General features: G+C 45.3%; 2 protein-coding genes across 3 annotated transcripts in view; one reads left to right on the forward strand and one right to left on the reverse strand.

Annotated features, from left to right (window-relative positions):
* LOC126958026 (dnaJ homolog subfamily C member 8) overlaps positions 1–21,995 on the reverse strand; it is a 614,804-nt gene that overhangs the window by 133,872 nt on the left and 458,937 nt on the right. The gene's annotated exons all lie outside the window — the stretch shown is intronic.
* MED18 (mediator complex subunit 18) lies at positions 3,156–10,201 on the forward strand. Of its 2 annotated transcripts, none has more exons than XM_050796378.1 (3): positions 3,156–3,366; positions 4,769–4,907; positions 8,651–10,201. In XM_050796378.1, the coding sequence occupies exons 2-3, from the start codon at positions 4,835–4,837 to the stop codon at positions 9,202–9,204; spliced, it is 627 nt and encodes a 208-aa protein (XP_050652335.1). In that variant the 5' UTR covers positions 3,156–3,366; positions 4,769–4,834; the 3' UTR covers positions 9,205–10,201. The 2 variants fall into 2 exon arrangements, with proteins under 2 accessions (XP_050652335.1, XP_050652338.1); XM_050796381.1 differs by having other exon boundaries at positions 3,188–3,310.

A 21,995-nucleotide genomic window follows, 5' to 3' on the forward strand; every position in this document is an offset into this window, starting at 1 on the left:
GTGAGTGGAGATTGTGCCACTACACTCCAGTCTGGGTGACAGAGCGAGACTCCATCTCAAACAAAAAACAAAAACAAGGCCAGGCACGGTGGCTCACTCCTGTAATCCCAGCACTTTGGGAGGCCGAGGCGGGTGGAACACCTGAGGTTGGGAGTTCGAGACCTGCCTGACTAACATGGAGAAACTCCATCTCTACTAAAAATACAAAATTAGCTGGGCCTGGTGGTGCATGACTGTAATTCCAGCTACGCGGGAGGCTGAGGCAGGAGAATCGCTTGAACCCAGGAGGCAGAGGTTTCAGTGAGTCAAGATCGCACCATGGCACTCCAGCATGGGCAACAAGAGCAAACCTCCATCTCAAAAAAATAAAAATAAAACATAAAAGATAGCATATGACTCAAGTGACTGCTCCAATGAGAGCTATAAAAGAAAATAACAGCTAATAGTGGCCGGATGCTGTGGCTCACGCCTGTGATCCCAGCACTTTGGGAGGCTGAGGCAGGTGGATCACAAGGTCAGGAGTTTGAGACCAGCCTGACCAACATGGTGAAACCCCATCTCTACTACAAATACAAAAATTAGCCTGGTGTGGTGGCATGCACCTGTAATCCCAGCTACTTGGGAGGCTGAGGCAGGAGAATAGCTTGAACCCAGGAGGCGGAGGTTGCCGTGAGCCAAGATCGCGCCACTGCACTCCAGCCTGGGCAACAGAGCAAGACTCCATCTAAAAAAAAAAAAAAAAAAAAAAAAAAAAGCTAATAGCTACTGCTTATTAATGCCTACAGACCAGGCACAATGGCTCACGCCTGTAATCCCAACATTTTAGGAGGCCAAGATGGGAGGATGGCTTGAGGCCAGGAGTTTGAGACCAGCGTGGGCAACATAGTGAGACCCCGTCTCTAAAAAAATAAATTAGATAAAAATAAAAGAAAACAAAAATATTAAGTGCTTACAATAAGCCAAGCACTACGCTAAACGCTTTATAACCATCTCATTTGATTTTGGCAAACTTCTTTGAAAGTACTATTATTTATCTCTATTTTACAAAACAAGGAAGCTGAGACTCAGGGAGGGGAAGTGAATTACCCAAGGTTGCACAGCTGCGTAGTGGCAAAGTACAGGAATGAGTCCCATCCTAACCTCTAGGCATCATATCCTTATCAGAGAAACTCATCCCTATAATCCCCAGGCCTCCTTCAGGTATTATCATATTGTTTAGCCATTTTCTGTCTATCTCCCCTACCTTTTCAAAAAAATTTACCCTTCTTCAAAATACCAGCTAAAATCTGGGTAAACCCTATGGGGTCTCAAATGACCTGTAATTCACTGGACTTTCTATGCTGCAATTAGTGTCTGTATAGGAAAAGAGAGGCCAAAGAAGTTCACAGCCTCCTCTAATCATTACAGCACTTGAGAGCTGGTCACTCTGCCCAATCTTGTGCATCACCAGGTCAATCAGGAGGCACATGCTAAACCCTAGGGCATATGCAATTCTAATAACTGCCAGAGTGCTATGCAAGGCCCAGTCCTTGTCAATCTTCTTTTCCTATTTAGTACACTCTTTCAGGATGATCTCATTCAATGTCATGGCTTTTAGCTACCATCTATGAGGCTATGGTTTTGAAATCTCTATCTGTAGCCCATTTCTTTCCCCTGAACTTTGCCATTTGGGTGTCCCATAGACACCTGATGCTCAATGTGTCTACATATGAACTCATCTTTCCTGTCTCACCCACACTGCTCTGTGTTTTCTAGCTTAGAGAAAAAAAGTGCTGCAATAGCCACCCAAGGTAGAAATCTGGGCATTTGTGACTCCTTCATCTCTCTGTCTCTACCTCTGGTTAGTCATTAAAGAATTCTTTTACATATATATATATATATATATATATTTATATTTATTTATTTATTTTTTTAGGACAGAGTCTTGCTCTGTTGCCCAGGCTGGAGTGCAGTGGCACGATGTCGGCTCACTGCAACCTCCGCCTCCTGGGTTCAAGCGATTTTGGTGCCTCAGCCACCTGAGTAGCTGGGACTACAGGCGTGTTCCACCATGCCCGGCTAATTTCCTCTTTTACATTTTTAAAATCTTTTTCTGACAGTTGTTTCTCAGCCGGAGTTGTACTAAAGCGCCTAACTGGTCTTTTTTCTTTAATTTTTTTCCAGACAGGATCTCCCTTTGTTGCACAGGCTGGAGTGCAGTGGCACTACCTCAGCTCACCGCAACCTCTGCCTCCTGGGCTCAAGCAATCCTCCCACCTCAGCCTCCCAAGTAGCTGGGACTGCAGGTACAAGCCACTACGTTCAATTAATTTTTATATTTTTTGTAGAGAGAGGGTTTCACCATGTTGTTCAGGCTGGTCTTAATTCCTGAGCTCAAGCTATCTGCCCGCCTTGGCCTCCCAAAGTGCTGGGATTACAGGCCTGAGCCACCATGTCCCGCCTGGTCATTTTTCTCTAGGCTCTCTCCTTTCCCAAACTTTTCTCCATGTTGCAACCAGGGTTCTTTTAAAGCTCACATGTGTTCTTTTAGTCTGGCACTGCAGAGTACTCCTGGATCTGGACCTACTCCTTTTCCAGACTTTTAAATTTTTATTTATTATTTCTTTATTTATTTATTTGAGACAGTGCCTCTCTCTGTATCCCAGGCTACAGTGCAGTGGGCGATCTCGGTTCGCTGCAACTTCTGCCTCCCACGTTCAAGCGATTCGCCCACCTCAGCTTCCCTAGTAACTGCGATTACAGGCGCGTGCCACCATGTCCGGCTAATTTTTGTATTTTTAATAGAGACGGGGTTTTACCATCTTGGCCAGGCTGGTCTCAAACTCGTGATCTCAAGTGATCCACCTGCCTTGGCCTCCCAAAGTGCTGGGGTTACAGGCGTGAGCCACCGCGCCCTCAGTTCTTTTTTCTTTTTAAGCCCATTATAATCTCTGTAAGTCCTATCAGTTCCAAGAGACTTTCTGCACAAATACATCTCCAGATTGTCAAACCTAAAAATATTTTCCTAGAGGATGGCCTGTGACGTCAAGGCGCCAGGTAGCCCCCGGAGGAAAGCTCCAAAGGAGGCCGCCATCTTTCTTACAGCAGCCCGGCATTTTGCGCATGCGCTTCTGATTGTCTGTCCCCAATGACGCTCTTCGGCCTTCTCGGCACCCATACGTTTGGGAACGGCAGTTTCGAGGTTTGCGAGACTTCGGCTTCCGACCGGAAGTGAGAAGAGCAGGAAGTTGGCTGGTTGCACCGGTCTGGGGGCTTCCCGGGCTCCGGTAACCGGAGGACTGGGATCTAATCGTCGCTCAAAGGCTCCTAGGTGCGCGGGTGCATATAATTCCCGACTTCTCGAGAAGACACTAGAGCCTCAAAGAGGTGTGCTTCTAGTGTTTAAGTGGACACGTGTTGTGGATGCTGGCTTAGAAGGACCTATATACCATCATTTTAAAATAACTTGGCTCTCTCTTTTTTTTTGAGACGGAGTTTCGCTCTTGTTGCACAGGCTGGAGTGCAATGGCGCGATCTCGGCTCACCACAACCTCGCCTTCCGGGTTCAAGCAATTCTGCTGCGTCAGCCTCCCGAGTAGCTGGGATTGCAGGCGCTCACCACCAGGCCTAGCTAATTTTTTGTATTTTTAGTAGAGACGGAGTTTCTTAATGTTGGTCAGTCTGGTCTCGAACTCCCAACCTCCGGTTGATCCGCCGGCCTCGGCCTCCCAAAGTGCTGGTATTACAGGCGTGAGAAACCGCGCCTGGCCTTGGCTCTCTTTAAAAGGCATTTTTAGGCTAGCTGCAGTGACTCTCCCTCCTGTAGTCCCAGCTACTCGGGAGGCTGAGGTGGGAGGATCGCTTGAGCCCAGGAGTTCGAGGTTATAGTGAACTAGGAACTCCCCCACTGCACTCCATCCTGGGCTACAGAGCGAGATCCTGTCACCAAAAAAGAAAAGGGTACGGGGGAAAGGCATTTTCAGAGCGATGGAATGCCTAGATTCTAGTTTGGTCCCAACTCTGCTACCAAGTTGCTGTGTGTATCCTGTCCCTCTCTGAGTCTCAATGTCCTCATCTATAAAAATGAAGGTCCCTTAAGACACTTTTCAGTTCTTCTGAATTTTGTTGCCTCTTTATTATCTCGTTTGAGCCACATAACCTTGGGAGTTAAAAATCATTGGCCTTTGGCCGGGCGTGGTGGCTCACGCCTATAATGCCAGCACTTTGGGAGGCCGGCTCACCTGAGGATCATCTGAGGCCAGGAGTTCAAGGCCAACCTGGCCAACATGACAAAACTCTGTCTCTACTAAAAATATAAAAAAAAATTAGCCAGGTATGGTTGTGGGTGCCTGTAATCCCAGCTACTCGGGAAGCTGAGGCAGGAGAATCGCTTGAACCTGGGAGGCGGAGGCTGCAGTGAACAGAGATTGCACCATTGCACTCCAGCCTGAGCGACAAGAGTGAAACTCTGTCTCAAAAAAAAAAAAAAAATTGCCGGTCTCATTTTATGAGGAAGACATTGAGTCCCAGGGTGAGGGGTTATAAACAGGACTTTCTCAAGATTGCACAGGTAACTTGGAGGTTTCAGAACTTGAGACTAGAAGGCAATGCTGTAACTCCATGACCAGATCTCCTTTTTATATTTCTGTATCATCAGTTCCTGGAACTGGCCATGTAAGACACTGAAATGTTTTTAAATGAATGAATCTTTTGATTTGAAGGCCAGTGCCACAACAGATTTGGTCTCTCTCGACTACTCTGATGTATAAACAAGTGAACTCTTTTCCAGGTATATCCCGTGCCTTACCTGACTGGGGGCTCTGAGTCCAGTTGTGTTGTCTTCAACTTAGACACCATGGAGGCACCTCCAGTCACCATGATGCCTGTCACTGGGGGCACCATTAACATGATGGAGTACCTATTGCAGGGTAAGTGAACCAGGGAACTTGGATTACCTGTTTTCCTCTTCTCTGTTCAGCTTCCCTTAAGATGAGAGACTTAACACAAAAGCAGCCTGCACAGTTTCTGGCACCCAACTATGTTTTTAACTGTTACTTTAAATTACAGTTTTACATGCACTAAACATATTAAATCTGCCATCTTGGCCGGGTGCAGTGACTCACGCGTGTAATCCGAGCACTTTGGGAAGCCGAGGCGGGTGGATCACGAGGTCAGGAGATTGAGACCATCCTGGCTAACACGGTGAAACCCCGTCTCTACTAAAAATACAGAAAGAAATTAGTCCGGCGTGGTGGCGGGTGCCTGTAGTCCCAGCTACTTGGGAGGCTGAGGCAGGACAATGGTGCGAGCCTGGGAGGCAGAGATTGCAGTGAGCCGAGATCGCGACACTGCACTCCAGCCTGAGCGACAGAGCGAGACTCTGTCTCAAAAAAAAAAAAAACTTAACATATTTAAGTGTACTGTTCAGTATTGTTAAGTATATTAACATTGCTGAACAACAGATCTTTAGAACTTTGGTTTATTGTGAGTAGCTTGAAAAAATACTTAGTACAACTGTTTTTTTCTTTGAGACAGAGTCTCCATCGGTCACCCAGGCTGCAATGCAGTGGCATGATAACAGCTCATGCAACCTCCACTTCCCGGGTTCAATGGATTCTTGTGTTTCAGCCCCCCGAATAGCTGGGATTGCAGGCGTGCATCACCATGCCCGGCTAGTTTTTGTATTTTTAGTAGAGAGTTGCAGTTTCATTATGTTGGCCAAACTGATCTTGAACTCTTGCCTTCAAGTGATACACTTGCCTTGGCCTCCCAAAGTGCTAGAATTACAGGGATGAGCCGCCACGCCCAGCCTAAAATGCTTGTTTATCATCCTATAAAACTGCAACTCTTTACCCCTTAAACACTAATTCCCACTCCCCTCTATGCCAAACCCTCAGCAGCTATCTTTCTAGGTCCTGTTTCTCTGATTTTTTTTTTTTTTTTTAAGATGGATTCTCACTCTGTTGCCCAGGATGGAGCACAGTGGTGCAATCTCAGCTTACTGCAGCCTCCACCTCCCAGGTTCAAGCAATTCTCCTGCCTCAGCCTCCTAAGTAGCGGGGTTACAGGCGTGCACCACCATGGCTAGCTAATGTTTGTATTTTTAGTAGAGTCGGGGTTTCTCCACGTTGGCCAGGCTGGTCTTGAACTCCTGACCTCAGGTGATCCACCTGCCTTGGTCTCCCAAAGTGCTGGGATTACAGGCGTGAGCCACTGCGCCAGGCCAGATTTTGTCAACAAGTATCTGAATATGTTCCAAACATTTGAGCCATAGCCATGGAGGGAGAAAGATGACTAAAAAATAATGTATGTCAAGCCAGCTATTACAGGCTTATGACTGTAATTCCAGTCGTTTGGGAGGCTAAGGCTGCAGTATTGCTTGAGTTCAGGAATTCAGGATCAGTCTGGACAACATAGCAAGAACTCACCTCTACTGAAAATAAAGAAAACTTAGCTGGGCATGGTGGTATGTACCTGTAGTCCGAACTACTTAGGAGGCTGAGGTGGGAGGATCACTTGAACCCCCAAGATGGGGGCTGCAAAGAGTTATAATCTCGCCACTGCTCTATAGCCTGGAGACAGAGCGAGACCCTATCTAAACAACAACAACAACAACAACAACAAATCTATGCCATAAAAATAAAGCAGGAAAGTGGCTAGAGATAGGTAGGACACATACTATTTTATTAGGGTGATCAGAAAAGGCCCTGATGATAAAGTCACTTGAGCAGACCTGATAAAAGTGATAGAGTAGACATGCAGATCGGAAGAACATCCTAAGCATAGAGAATAGGGGAAGGGGTCTGGCAGGAAGGTCACTCCTGAACATAATGATCAAGGGGAAGAATAGAAGGAGATGTTGTTTGGCAGGTAGCAGAGACCATAATATGTAGGGCTTTGTCAACAATGGTAAAGACGTTGGCTTTTATTCTGAGTGACACAGGAAGCCACTGGAGTGTTCTGAGTAGAGAAGTGTTAGACGTTGGCTTTTATTCTGAGTGACACAGGAAGCCACTGGAGTGTTCTGAGTAGAGGAGTGTTATTATCTGCCCAATAATATAATAGATCATTTGGCTTTTGTGTGGAGAAGAGAGGAAGAAGGCAAAGGTAGAAACAGGCTATTTGCAAAGACCAGGCAAGAAATGAGGGTGACTTCATTTGAAGGGACTATAGGTTGAAGTGACCAGAGGAGCGAGAAGTGATTGCATTCTGCATTTGTTTCAAAAATACGGATTAAATGGAGGGTGTGGGAGAAAGAAAGAAGTGAAAGATGATTTTCCGGTTTTTGGCCCGGGTAACCAACTAGAAGCAGAGAGTTGCCATTTACTGTGATGGTTAAGACTGCAGGATGAATAAGATTTTGGAGGAAAAAATCAACAGTTTGATATTGAACGTGTTAAGATAAAGATGTCTGTTAGGCATCCAAGTGAGGAAATTGAGTAGTCAGTTGGATGTTTTCTTCTGTGGTCCAGAGATAAAAATGTGGGAGTCCTCAGGGCCTAAATGATATTTAAAGCCATGGGACCAAATAAAGTCACCTAGGCAGGAAAAGAGTATTGATACAGAAGAGGACCAGCATTGAGTCCTAGTCCTCCAGTGTTTAGGGAAGTTGAGAGAGACCAAGCAAAGAAGACTTAAACGGGCTGTTCAGCAAGTTAAGTGAAGAACCAAGAAAGTTGTGTCTCAGAGGCCAAGGGAAGAATAGATTTCATAGTGGGTATAAGCTACTATAACAACTGTGTCAGATGTTGCCAAGAGGATGAAGATTCTATGAAGCAATTCACTCTCTTCTACTTACATATAGAAGAGGAAAACTTTTCCTGATAAAAAGGAAACTTTAGCTGGGTGCGGTGGCTCCACGCCTGTCATCTCAGCACTTTGAGAGGCTGAGAAGGGCGGATCATGAGGTCAAGAGATCAAGACCATCCTGGCCAATGTGGTGAAACCCTGTCTCTACTAAAAATCCAAAAATTAGCTGGGCATGGTGGCGCACACCTGTAGTCCAGCTACTCAGGAGGCTGAGGCAGGAGAATCGCTTGAACCCAGGAGGCGGGGGTTGCAGTGAGCTGAGATCGCAGCACTGCACTCCAGCCTGGAGACACAGCTAGACTCCGTCTCAGAAAAAGGGGGTGAAACTTTATATTTCTATAAATGGAAAAGTTTGATTTGTTGGAAATAGAAGGCAATTGTTAAACTATATGACAACAAAATAGTGTTATTGGCTGGGCATGGTGGCTTGTGCCTGTAATCCCAACACTTTGGGAGACCAAGGCCAGGAGTTCAAGACCAACCTGGGCAACATAGTAAGACCCCATCTCTACCAAAATAAATAAATACATAATTAAAACAGTATTATTACATTCTAGATAGACCCTGTTGCTGATTAAAGGCTCTAAGCCCAAGGCCTGCTGGAGATTAGCATTAGAGGAGGCCTAAAGACATTGTAGTGTTAAATAAGAAAATTCCAAAAAATTGAAAAGGGAAATAACTTTCTCACAACGTTATACAATACCTTGGTAGTGCAACTTCTCTAAAATCTCATGTTTGGCCCTTTGTTTTATGAAATGCTTCACTAAACTGTTTTGGTTTTTCATTAAGTTTTTTCAATTGTATGCTAACTCCATGACCTAAAATGAAAGATAGGACTCAGTGGTGCTTGTTCCGTTTTCAGGAAGTGTTTTAGATCACAGTTTGGAAAGCCTCATCCACCGCCTTCGTGGTTTGTGTGACAACATGGAACCTGAGACTTTCCTTGACCATGAGATGGTATTCCTTCTTAAGGGCCAGCAAGCCAGCCCATTTGTTCTCAGGGCCCGACGCTCTATGGACAGGGCAGGAGCACCCTGGCATCTGCGCTACCTGGGACAGCCAGAAATGGGAGACAAGAATCGCCACGCCCTGGTGCGAAACTGCGTGGACATTGCCACATCTGAGAACCTCACCGACTTCTTGATGGAAATGGGCTTCCGCATGGACCATGAGTTTGTTGCTAAGGGACATTTGTTCCGTAAGGGCATCATGAAGATTATGGTGTACAAGATTTTCCGCATCCTGGTGCCAGGGAACACAGACAGCACTGAGGCCTTGTCACTCTCCTATCTCGTGGAATTAAGTGTGGTAGCACCCGCTGGGCAGGATGTGGTCTCTGATGACATGAAGAACTTTGCAGAGCAGCTAAAACCTCTGGTTCACCTAGAGAAAATAGACCCCAAGAGGCTCATGTGACTAAGAGGATCTGTCCACATTTGGGGCCTGTCCTTACTTGCTTGAAAAAATGTTTGCTTTTTTTTTGGTTTTTGTTTTATTTTGTTTTTGAGACAGAGTCTCGCTCTGTTTCCCAGGCTGGAGTGCAGTGACACGATCTTGACTCACTGCAACCTCTGCCTCCCGGGTTTAAGCAGTTCTGCCTCAGCCTCCTGAGTAGCTGGGATTACAGGCACCCACCACCATGCTCAGCTAATTTTTGTATTTTTAGTAGAGATGGGGATTCACCATGTGGGTCAGGCTATTCTCAAACTCCTGACCTTGTGATCCACCCACCTTGGCCTCCCAAAGTGCTGGGATTACAGGCATGAGCCACCATGCCCGGCCAAAAAAATATGTTTTAAATGCCCCATTTCACCATTGCCAGGCAGGCATTCTTCCTTCAGGGAGAGGATGGTGAGAATTAATTGGTTCTTTGCACTGTTCTTATGTGGTGATTTCACTTTCATGACAGCCTTTCTACATTAAAGGCTCAGGATGTCACGGAGAATCTATCTAATCCCACTGTATTATTAAAAGGGGAAACCAGGCCAAGCGCGGTGGCTCACACCTCTAATCCCAGCGCTTTGGGAGGCCGGGGTGGGTGGATCACCCGAGGTCGGGAGTTTGAGACCAACCTGGCCAACATGGTGAAACCCCATCTCTACGAAAAATACAAAATTTAGCCGGGCATGGTGGCGGGCGCCTGTAATCCCAGCTACTTAGGAGGCTGAGGCTGGAGAATTGCTTGAATCCAGGAGGTGAAGGTTGCAGTGACCAGAGATGACACTATTGTACTCCAGCCTGGGTGAGAAGAGCAAAACTCTGTCTCAAAAATAAAAATAAAAATAAAGAGGGGAAACCGGAATAAATTAGCTTTTGGAAAGGAAAATTTCTTGTTTGGCCATTTGTGTATAAGGTTTGTAACATTAGAGGCTGTGAGCTTGTGTTATATGGTAATAAAGCCAATGAAGAGAAATGTCTGTGTAATTCTGATTCTTTATTCCTTTACCCTGTAAATTTGGGGTGGATTCATTACCAGTTGAAGCAAAAAAATGACAGTTCCTAGTTTTAATTATGGTAGAGATGAGGATGAGAGTTTTCACCTGTCATAAAAGTAGCACATTTATTGTTGAAAACTTATAAAATACGGTACAGATAAAAAATAACACCTATTATCCAAAGAGAGTACTAGTTCTATTTTGGTATTTATCCTTCTAGTCTTTACTTTTTATAAATTTATGTATATGAAATGTGTTTATTTTATAGAGAAGATTCCATATATACTGCTTTATAACCCTTTTTTCCTATTCATCTATCATTAACATCTTTCCAAGATACTTGTCTACAATCTCCTTTTGTTAAATTTTTTTTTGTTTTTTTGAGACAAGAGTTTTGCTCTTGTTGCCCAGGCTCAAGTGTAGTACTGCCATGATCTCAGCTCACTGCAACCTCCACCTCCCACGTTCAAGTGATTCTACTGCCTCAGCTTCCCAAGTAGCTGGGATTACAGGCATGCACCACCACGCCTGGCTAATTTTTTTTTTTCTTTTTTTTTTTGAGACAGACTCTTGCACTGTCACCCAGGATGGAGTGCAGTGGCACAATCTCGACTCACTGCAAGCTCCACCTCCCGGGTTCATGCCATTCTCCTGCCTCAGCCTCCTGAGTAGCTAGGACCACAGGTGCCTGCCACCACACCCAGCTAATTTTTTGTATTTTTAGTAGAGACGGGGTTTCACTGTGTTAACCAGGATGGTCTCGATCTCCTGACCTCATGATCCGCCTGCGTCGGCCTCCCAAAGTGCTGTGATTATAGGCATGAGCCACCGTGCCTGGCCTAATTTTCTTTTTTTTTTTTTTTTTTTTTTTTTTTTTTTGAGACGGAGTCTCGCTCTGTCACCCAGGCTGGAGTGCAGTGGCCGGATCTCAGCTCACTGCAAGCTCCGCCTCCCGGGTTCACGCCATTCTCCTGCCTCAGCCTCCCGAGTAGCTGGGACTACAGGCGCCTGCCACCTCGCCCGGCTAAGTTTTTGTATTTTTAGTAGAGACGGGGTTTCACTGTGTTACCCAGGATGGTCTCGATCTCCTGACCTCGTGATCCGCCCGTCTTGGCCTCCCAAAGTGCTGGGATTACAGGCTTGAGCCACCGCGCCCGGCCCTAATTTTCTATTTTTAAGAGATGGAGTTTCACCATGTTGGTCAGGCTGGTCTCAAACTCCCTGCCTCGGCCTCCCAAAGTGCTGGGATTACAGGCATGAGCCACCGCACCCAGCCAAAAAATTTTTTTTTAAAGCTAGTTTATTGAGTTCGTGTTATGTGTCAGTGCTATCCTAAGTGCTTCAGGTATGTTAAACCCATTTTGTAAACAGGAACTGGTGCATATGGATTAATTAACTTTCCCTGAGCTATACAGCTACTGATTGGCAGAGCTGGTATTTAAATATTGACAAATACAATTGTTATTTCTATTTCATCATATGAATTTGCTATAAATTATCTAATTGAATACTTCATGATTTTCAGTTTGATCCCAATTTTTTTGGTTTTATAAGCCGTGGAACAATAGAGCTTTTATTTATTTTTTTTTGAGACAGAGTCTTGCTCTGTCACCCAGGCCGGAGTGCAATGGCATGATCTTGGCTCACTGCAACCTCAGCCTCCCAGGTTCAAGTGATTCTCCTGCCTTGGCTTTTCGAGTAGCTGGGATTACAGGTTCATGTCACCATGCCAGGCTAATTTTCGTATTTTTAGTAGAGACAGGGTTTCACCATGTTGGCCAGGCTGGTCTTGAACTCCTGACCTCAGGTGATCCACTTGCCTCAGCCTTCCAAAGCGCTGGGATTATAGGCGTGAGCCACCAGGCCCAGCCCCCCACAACCTTTTTTTTTTTTTTTTTTTTTTTTTTTTTTTTTGAGACGGAGTCTCGCTTTGTCGCCCAGGCTGGAGTGCAGTGGCCGGATCTCAGCTCACTGCAAGCTCCGCCTCCCGGGTTTATGCCATTCTCCTGCCTCAGCCTCCCGAGTAGCTGGGACTACAGGCGCCCACCACCTCGCCCGGCTAGTTTTTTTTTTTGTATTTTTAGTAGAGACGGGGTTTCACCATATTAGCCAGGATGGTCTCGATCTCCTGACCTCGTGATCCGCCCGTCTCGGCCTCCCAAAGTGCTGGGATTACAGGCTTGAGCCACCGCGCCCGGCCTTTTTTTATTTTTTGAGACACAGTTTTACTCTGCTGCCCAGGCTGGAGTGCAGTGGCACAGTCTTGGCTCACTGCAACCTTTGACTCCTGGATTCAAGTAATCCTCGTGCCTCAACTTCGCGAGTAGCTGGGATTACAGGCGTGCGCCACCACACCTGGCTAAGTTTTGTATTTTTAGTAGAGACGGAGTTTCACCATATAGACCAGGCTAGTTTCAAACTCCTAACCTCAAGCGATCCGCCTGAGTCAGCCTCCCAAAGTGCTGGGATTAGAAATGTGAGCCGCAGCGCCTGGCAAGTGTAAACATTAACATTTTCTTTGTGATAAGTACTTTTTTTTTTTTTTTTTTTGAGACGGAGTCTCACTCTGTCGCCCAGGCTGGAGTGCAGTGGCCGGATCTCAGCTCACTGCAAGCTCCGCCTCCCGGGTTCACGCCATTCTCCTGCCTCAGCCTCCCGAGTAGCTGGGACTACAGGCGCCCGCCACCTCGCCCAGCTAGTTTTTTGTACTTTTTAGTAGAGACGGGGTTTCACCGTGTTAGCCAGGATGGTCTCGATCTCCCGACCTCGTGATCCGCCCGTCTCGGCCTCCCAAAGTGCTGGGATTACAGGCTTGAGCCACCGCGCCCGGCCAAGTACTTTTTTTTTTTTTTTTTTTTTTTTTTGAGGTAGAGTCTTGCTCTGTTGCCCAGGCTGGAGTGCAGTGGCTCCATCTCGGCTCGCTAAAACCTCCTCCACCTTCTGGGTTCAGGTGATTTCCAGCTAATTTTTGTATCTTTATTAGAGAGAGGGTTTCACCATGTTGACCAGGTTGGTCTCGAACTCCTGAACTCAAGTGATCTGCCTGCCTCCCAAAATGCAGGGATTACAGACATGAGCCACTGTGCCTGGCCCAATATGTACTTGTTACTCTGTGTAAATCTAACTCATAATTTCCAACTTGCATATGCTTTCATACTAATACAAGTATTAGTGTTTAAATAGTGCTTGCTCCATGACAGGTACTTTATTTTTATTATTTATTCATTCATTCATTTTTTGAGACAGAGTCTCTGTCTCAAAACAGAGACTCTGTCGCCCAGGCTGGAGTGCAGTGGTGCCATCTTGGCTCACTGCAACCTCCTCCTCCTGGGTTCAAGCAATGCTCCTACCTCAGCCTCCTGGCTAGCTGGGATTACAGGCGTTTGCCACCACATCTGGCTAATTTTGATTATTTTTTTTTTTGAGACGGAGTCTTGCTCTGTTGCCCAGCCTGGAGTGCAGTGGCGTGATCTTGGCTCACTGCAAGCTCCACCTCCTGGATTCACGCCATTCTCCTGCCTCAGCCTCCCGAGTAGCTGGGATTACAGGCGCGTGCCACCACACCCGGCTAATGTTTTTGTATTTTTAGTAGAGATGAGGTTTCATCATCTTGGCCAGGCTAGACTTGAACTCCTGACCTCATGATCCACCCGCCTCGTTCTCCCAAAGTGCTGGGATTACAGGCGTGAGCCACTGTGCCTGGCCTTTTTTTTTTTTTTTTTAGAGGGAGTTTTGCTCTTGTTGCCAGGCTGGAGTGCAATGGTGCAATCGCAGCTCACTGCAACTTCTGCCTCCCAGGTTCAAGCGATTCTCCTGCCTCAGCCTCCCGAGTAGCTGGGATTACAGGCACCCACCACCACACCCGACCAATTTTTGTACTTTTAGTAGAGACAGGATTTCACCATGTTGGTCAGGCTGGTCTTGAACTCCTGATCTCAGGCAATCCACCCACCTCGGCCTCCCAAAGTGCTGGAATTACAGATTTGAGCCATCATGCCCAGTCATGACAGGTACTTTAAATGTTTCAACTCATGTACTTCTCATAACAACTGTATGAGGGTTGTGATTTGTTATTACTTCCATTTTATAAATGAGGTTATACAGAGAGGTTTCTCAATTTTTTTTTTTTTTTTTTGAGATAGTCTTCTCACTCTGTTGCCTAGGCTGGAGTGCAGTGGCACAATCACAGCTCACTGCAACCTTGACCTCCCGGGCTCAGGTGGTCTTCCCACCTCAGCCTCCTCGGTAGCTGGGACTACAGGCATGCAGGCACCACCACGCCTGGCTAATTATTGTATTTTTTTGTAGAGATAGGGTTTCACCATGTTGCCCAGGATAGTCTAAAATTCGTGGGCTCAAACAATCCGCCTGCCTTGGCCTCCCAAAATGGTGGGATTACAGGCATGAGCCTCTGCAACCAGCCTCAAATTTGTTTTTTCTGTTGTCCAAAGTCAGAACTAGTAAGTGGTAGAGCCTGAATTTCAAATCAGGCAGATCATCTCCACAATCTAGGCCCATAATCACTGTGTATCCACCATGTTTTACTCATTTAGTCCCTTTGTTTGATAGAAACCTAGATTGCTGCTGGGTGGGTAGTTCATGCCTATAATCCCAGCACTTTGGGAAGCTGAGGTGAAAGGATTGCCTGAGGCCAGGAATTTGAGACCAGCCTGGACAACATAGTGAGACCCCATCTCTAAAACAAAAAAAAATTTTTTTTTTTTTTTTTTTTTTTTTTTTTTTTTTTTTTTTTTTTTTTTTGAGACGGAGTCTCGCTCTGTCGCCCAGGCTGGAGTGCAGTGGCCAGATCTCAGCTCACTGCAAGCTCCGCCTCCCGGGTTCCCGCCATTCTCCTGCCTCAGCCTCCCAAGTAGCTGGGACCACAGGCGCCGCCACCTCGCCCGGCTAATTTTTTTGTGTTTTTAGTAGAGACGGGGTTTCGCCGTGTTAGCCAGGATGGTCTCGATCTCCTGACCTTGTGATCCGCCCGTCTCGGCCTCCCAAAGTGCTGGGATTACAGGCTTGAGCCACCGCGCCCGGCCCAAAAAAAAATTTTTTAAAGCTTGGCATGGTGGCACAGGCCTGTAGTCCTAGCCACTTGGGAGGCTGAGGCAGGAAGATCATTTGAGCCCAGGAGGTTGAGGCTGCAGAGCTATTACGGTGTCATTGCACTCCAGCCTCAGGGACAGCAAGACCCTGCATCTATTAAAAACAACAATAAAAAACAAATCTGGCTGGGCATAGTGGCTCATGTCTGTAGTCTCAGCACTTTGGGAGGCTGAGGTGGGCGGATTACCTGTCAGGAGTTCGAGACCAACCTGGCCAACATGGTGAAACCCCATCTCTACTAAAAATATAAAAATTAGCCGGGCGTGGTAGCACACGCCTGTAATCCCAGCTCCTTGGGAGACTGAGGCAGGAGAATTGCTTAAGCCTGGGAGACAGAGGTTGCAGTGAGCTGAGATTGTGCCACTGCACTCCAGCCTGGCCGACAGAGTGAGACTCTGTCCCCCACCAAAACAAAAACAAAAACAAAAAAAAACAACACCTGAGATTGCCTACAACTCTTCACTGCCATAAAAAATGATAAAATAAGCAAATTCATAGATTGTTATAAAAATTCCCCTGGGTGACTGGGCACGGTGGCTCACGCTTGTAATCCCAGCACTTTGGGAGACCGAGGTGGACAGATTACCTGAGGTTGGGAGTTCAAGACCAGCCTGACCAACATAGAGAAACCCCGTTTCTACTAAAAATATAAAAATACAAAATTAGCCAGGTGTGGTGGCGCATGCCTATAATCCCAGCTACTCAGGAGGCTGAAGCAGGAGAATCGCTTGAACCCAGGAGGCAGAGGCTGCGGTGAGCCGAGATCCCGCCATTGCACTCCAGCCTGGGCAACAAGAGTGAAACTCTGTCTCAAAAAAAAAAAAAAAAAAGAAAGAAAAAGCCCCTGGGCTATATAGCTATGGGCATGCTCACATTTGCCAACTATTGCAGGTTACTTTTCAGAATGGCTGTAACATTTACTATTGTATTGTATTTACTATTAGTATTGTAACAATTACTATTGCTAGTGAACAAGAACTCACAGCCTCATCCTCACCAGTTGGTGTGATGTGGCATGAGTCATCTTTCTAATTTTTGCCAGTTTGATGGATGTAAAATGGCAGCTCTTGGTTGCTTTGATTTGTTTGTCTCTGATTATAATTATATTTGAACCTTTTCATTTCTTTCTTTGTATGTAACAGTATATAAACTTTTTTAGTATGTGAAACTAAGGTATCTGTATTCTTTACCCATTTTTAAATTTTTTATTTTCTTTTTTTTTTTTTTTTTTTGAGACGGAGTCTCGCTGTGTCACCCAGGCTGGAGTGCAGTGGCCGGATCTCGGCTCACTGCAAGCTCCGCCTCCCGGGTTTACGCCATTCTCCTGCCTCAGCCTCCGAGTAGCTGGGACTACAGGCGCCCGCCACCACGCCCGGCTAGTTTTTTGTATTTTTAGTAGAGACGGGGTTTCACCATGTTAGCCAGGATGGTCTCGATCTCCTGACTTCGTGATCCACCCGCCTCGGCCTCCCAAAGTACTGGGATTACAGGCTTGAGCCACCGCGCCCGGCCAATTTTTTATTTTCAATGGTATTGATCTGCAGAAACTTTGTATATTCTAGATATTAATCCTTTGCTTAAAACATTGTAAATATCTTCTCTCAGTCTGTCACCTTTCTGTTAACTTTATCTGTGATGTCATTATTTAAGCAGATGTCCTAAATTTTGACGGTATTATGGTTTGGAATCTTGTTTCTTTGTTTTTCTTTTTGAGACAGAGTCTTACTCCTTCCCCCAGGCTGGAGTAAAGTGGTAGGATCTCAGGTCACTGCAACCTCTGCCTTGTGGGTTCAAGCGATTCTCATGCCTTAGCCTCCTGAGTAGCTGAGACTATACGTGTGCGCCACCACGCCTGGCTAAATTTTTTTACTTTTAGTAGAGACGGGATTTTACTATGTTGGTCAGGCTGGTCTTGAACTCCTGAGCTCAGGCAATCCTCCCGCCTCATTCTCCCAAAATGCTAGGATTATAGGCATGAGCCATGGTGCCCGGCCTAGAATTTTGTTTAGGAAGTCTTTATTTACCCCTAGGGAACACAGATTTTCCTTCTTAGCTTTATAGTTTTAACTTTCATATTTAGGTCTTTAATCCATCTGGAGTCCATCTTCTAGGTGGTTTCAAGTAAAAATCCAGCTTTCTTCTCCCTGCAGTGAATTAGTTTTTCTACCACCATCTGAAAAACAATTTTCAGTGCTTTCTGATGCTACCGTTGTTACATATTAGGTTTCCTTGTATATACTTTATTTTTAAGCTCTCCGTTCTACTTTTTATTTCTTTGTTTCAGTGCCAGCAACACAATGTTTTTATTGTTATGGCTTTATAGTAGAGCCATTTCTACCAATAGGGCAGGTACCCTTACCTTTTTGTCCTCTAAAATAGACTTACAGTGTAGTAATATTTCAAAAAATAATAATAAAGAAAAGAAAATAGATTTAGCATCCAGGCATGATGACTCATGCTTATAATCCCAGTACTTTGGGAGGCCAGGGCAAGAGGATCACTTGAGGCCAGGAATTCAAGACCAGCCTGGCCAACATAGTGAGAACTTATCTCTGCAAAAAAAATTTTTTTGAATTAGCCAGGTGTGATGGCATGCACCTGTGGTTCCAGCTATGTGGGAGGCTGAGGTAGGAGGATCTCTTGCGCTTGGGCAGTTGAGGTTGCAGTGAGGTGTGATGACACCACTACATTCCAGCCTGGGTGACACACTGAGACCCCGTCTCAACAACAACACAAATGTAGACTGGATTTTCATAGGCCTTTATTCTTTCATATTCATTTTAGAGTAAGTTGTAGATTCTCAACATTACTACTGGAATTTTTATTGGAACTTCATTGAATATGAATAGATTAATTTGAAAGAGAACCAGCATCTTTTCATGGAACACCCCCTGCCCAGAATTCAGTGTGGCTGGCTTTCTTCACCTTTTAGGTCTCTGCTAAAATGTCAGAGAAGAGTCCCTGACCATCCAGAATTAAGTAGCAAACTCATTCTCTACTCTCTATCTCTCTATCCCTTTATCTTTTTTTTTTTTTTTTTGAGACAGAGTCTCACTTTGTTTCCCAGGCTGGAGTACAGTGGCACCATCTGGACTCACTATAACCTCCGCCTCCCAGGTTCAAGTGATTCTCCTGCCTCAGCCTCCCAAGTAGCTGGGATTACAGGCGTGCACAACCATGTCCAGCTAATTTTTATATTTTTAGTAGAGTTAGGGTTTCACCATGTTGGCCAGGCTGGTCTCGAACTCCTGACCTCAAGCAATCCACCTGTCTCAGCCTCCCAAAGTGCTGGGATTACAGGCATGAGCCATCACACCCAGCCTATCTCTTTATTTATTTTTTCATAGCATTTATTACTATCTGACTTTGTTATTTTTTATTTTTGTCTTTTGGGACAGAATTTCGCTCTTGTTGCCCAGACTGGAGTGCAATGGTGTGATCTTGGCTCACCGCATTGTCCACCTCCCAGGTTCAAGGGATTCTCCTGCCTCAGCCTCCCAAGTAGCTGGGATTACAGGCATGCACCACCATGCCTGGCTAATTTTGTGTTTTTAGTAGAGACAGGGTTTCTCCGTGTTGGTCAGGCTGGTCTCGAACTCCCGACCTCAAGTGATCTGCCCACCTCAGCCTCCCAAAGTGCTGGGATTACAGCCATGAGCCACCGCGCCTGGCCCAGTTTTAGTATTATGAGCAAGACCGTATGCTTCCTAAGGAGAGGAGCTGTGTTTTGTAGTATAGCATAAGGATTAAGAGCACAAACTTTGGAATCTTAGGTTTAAATCTAAACTCCACGGCATGTATGTTGTTCAAGCTGGGTAAACCTCTGTGAGGCTTAGTCTTCTTGTCTGCAAAATGCCTATGATCATAGACTGTTCCTAGAGATTGTTGTAGAGATTAAATGAGATAATCCACTCATTTAGCACAGTGCCTGGCACATAATAATTGATCAATACATCAATATTTATGCTGGCACTGTGTTAAATGTTTTATTTAGCACTGTTCTAAATACTTTTTATTTCTATGAACCCCATAACCCCTACCTAGCTTAGTACTACTCATATAATGACCTTTCAAATAGTTGTTGAGTGAATGAGTGAGTGAACTTGTGAATGCTGACTTGGAGACCAAAAGAATCTTGCCTGTGTAAGCTGGTTTGTCCCAGGTTAACATTCCTCTTCAATGAGATGGTATGTATGCCATGAGGCTCAGCATCTGTAGCAAGCAGGAGGAAATTGTAGAAAGGGTAGCTTTTTGACCGTGGCTTTATCCTTTTTTTTCCTCTCTCTCTGCTGCCCAGGCTGGAGTGCAGTGGCACAATCTCAGCTGACTGCAACCTCCACCTCTCGGATTCAAGCAATTCTCCTGCCTCAGCCTCCCAAGTAGCTGGGATTACAGGCATGCACCACCACACCCAGCTAATTTTTTGTATTTTTAGTGAAGACAGGGTTTCACCATGTTGGCCAGGCTGGTCTTGAACCACTGATCTCAGGTGATCCACCCGTCTCAGCCTCCCAAAGTGCTGGGATTACAGGCGTGAGCCACCATGCCTGGCTTATTATTATTATTTTTATTATTATTATTTTTTTTTGAGACGGAGTCTCGCACTGTTGCCCAGCCTGGAGTGCAGTGGCTCGATCTTGGCTCACTGCAACCTCTGCCTCCCGGGTTCACGCTATTCTCCTGCCTCAGCCTCCTGAGTAGCTGGGACTACAGGCGCCCACCACCACGCCCGGCTAATTTTTTGTATGTTTTCTAGAGATGGGGTTTCACCATGTTAGCTAGGATGATCTCGATCTCCTGACCTCGTGATCCGCCCGCCTCGGCCTCCCAAAGTGCTGGGATTACAGGCTTAAGCCACTGTGCCCAGCACCGGCTTATTATTTTTTTTTTTAATTTTTTTGAGACAGAGTATCACTCTGTCATCCAGGCTGGAGAGCAGTGGCACAATCTCGGCTCACTGCAACCTCTGCCTCCCAAGCAATTCTCGTGCCTCAAGCAATTCTCATGTGTCAGCTTCCTAAGTAGCTGGGATTATAGGAATGTACCACCATGCTCATCTAAATATTTTGTATTTTTAGATAAAATTTTTAGACAGGGTTTTGCCTTGTTGGCCAGGCTGGTCTTGAACTCCTGGGCTCAAGTGATCTGCCTGCTTTGGCCTCCCAAAGTGCTGGGATTACAGGTGTGAGCCACTGCGCCTGGCCAACTGTGGCTTTTTCACTCTGAAGAAGCTGTTCATGCTTTAGTATCCTAATTTATTTCTCAGAACTGAAAAAATGAATTTTAAAAAGTTGCGCTAGGCAAAAATGTTAAAATTTACAACATTTAAGGTCACAGAGAACATGGAGAAAGGAGTACATTTTTGGAGGAAATAAAAATCAATGCCAATTCTTCTTAAGCTCATCTAGCCTAAGAAAAGAAGAATTTTCACAAAGGTTTAGTATAAGGTGGCTTATCTTAGTGATGTGTGTGATTTAGCAAAAAATGGAAATAATTTTCTATTTTTTATTTATTTATTTTTTCGAGACAGGGTCTCGCTCTGTTGCCCAGGCTAGAATACAGTGGCACCAACACGGCTTACCGTAGCTTTCACCTCCAGGCTCAAACAATCCTCCCACCTCAGACTCCCAAAGTGCTGGGGTGATAGGCGTGCACCACCATGCTTAGCGGAAATAATCTTGTTGTCTAATAAAAAGTAATGGAATAAGTAAATGAAACTGCACATCCGTACAATAAGATATAGCCATACAAAAAGAATTTGTAGAAATGAATTTAATGGAAAAATATTCCAGATAGGTAACTTATTAACTGTGTGGCCTAAGGCAAATTACCTAACTCCTCTGCCTTAGTCTCCTTATCATTAAATGGGATACTAATATTGCCTTCTTTATAGTGTTATCATGAGGTTTAAATGAGTTATTATACGTAATAACGTTTGGGATAGTACCTGGCCTAGAGTAAACATTATATACATGTAAGTTGTAATTTAAAAAAAGCTTTAAAATAATATGTTAATATGCTACCTTTTTACAGTACATGTACGTAGACACAATGGTATGAAAATAAATATTTCAAAACGTTAATAAGTGGCTCACACCTGTAATCCCAGCACTTTGGAAGGCCAAGGCAGATGGATCACTTGAGGTCAGGAGTTTGAGACCAGCCTGAGCAACATAGCAAGACCCTGTCTCTAAAAAAAATACAAAAATTAGCTGGGCATGGTGGTACACACCTGTAATCCCCGCTACTGGGGAGGCTGAGATGAGAGAATCACCTAGGCCCAGTAGGTTGAGGTTGCGGTGAGCCAAGATGTCGTCACTGCACTCTAGCATGGGTAACAGAGCAAGACTCCATTTCAAACAATAACAACAACAACACACACACATACACAAACATAAAACAAAGAAAGAGTATTGCTTTAGTAGGGGATTAAGGATGTCTGGGATTTTCTACCTTGCCTGTACCATGCTTGTTAGCCCTTGTGGCCAGTATATGAGTATGAAGGAGGAGTCAGCCTTCTCCATCTCCTTTGAAAAGTTATCTCCTCTTTTTTCAAATGAGAAAGGATCCCTAGGATGCTTTTAGGCAATGACAGTTCCTTTTTTTTTTCTGAGATGGAGTCTTGCACTGTCGCCCAGGCCAGCGTGCAGTGGTGTGATCTCG

Source organism: Macaca thibetana, chromosome 1, assembly GCF_024542745.1.
Source record: "Macaca thibetana thibetana isolate TM-01 chromosome 1, ASM2454274v1, whole genome shotgun sequence".
NCBI lineage: Eukaryota > Metazoa > Chordata > Mammalia > Primates > Cercopithecidae > Macaca > Macaca thibetana.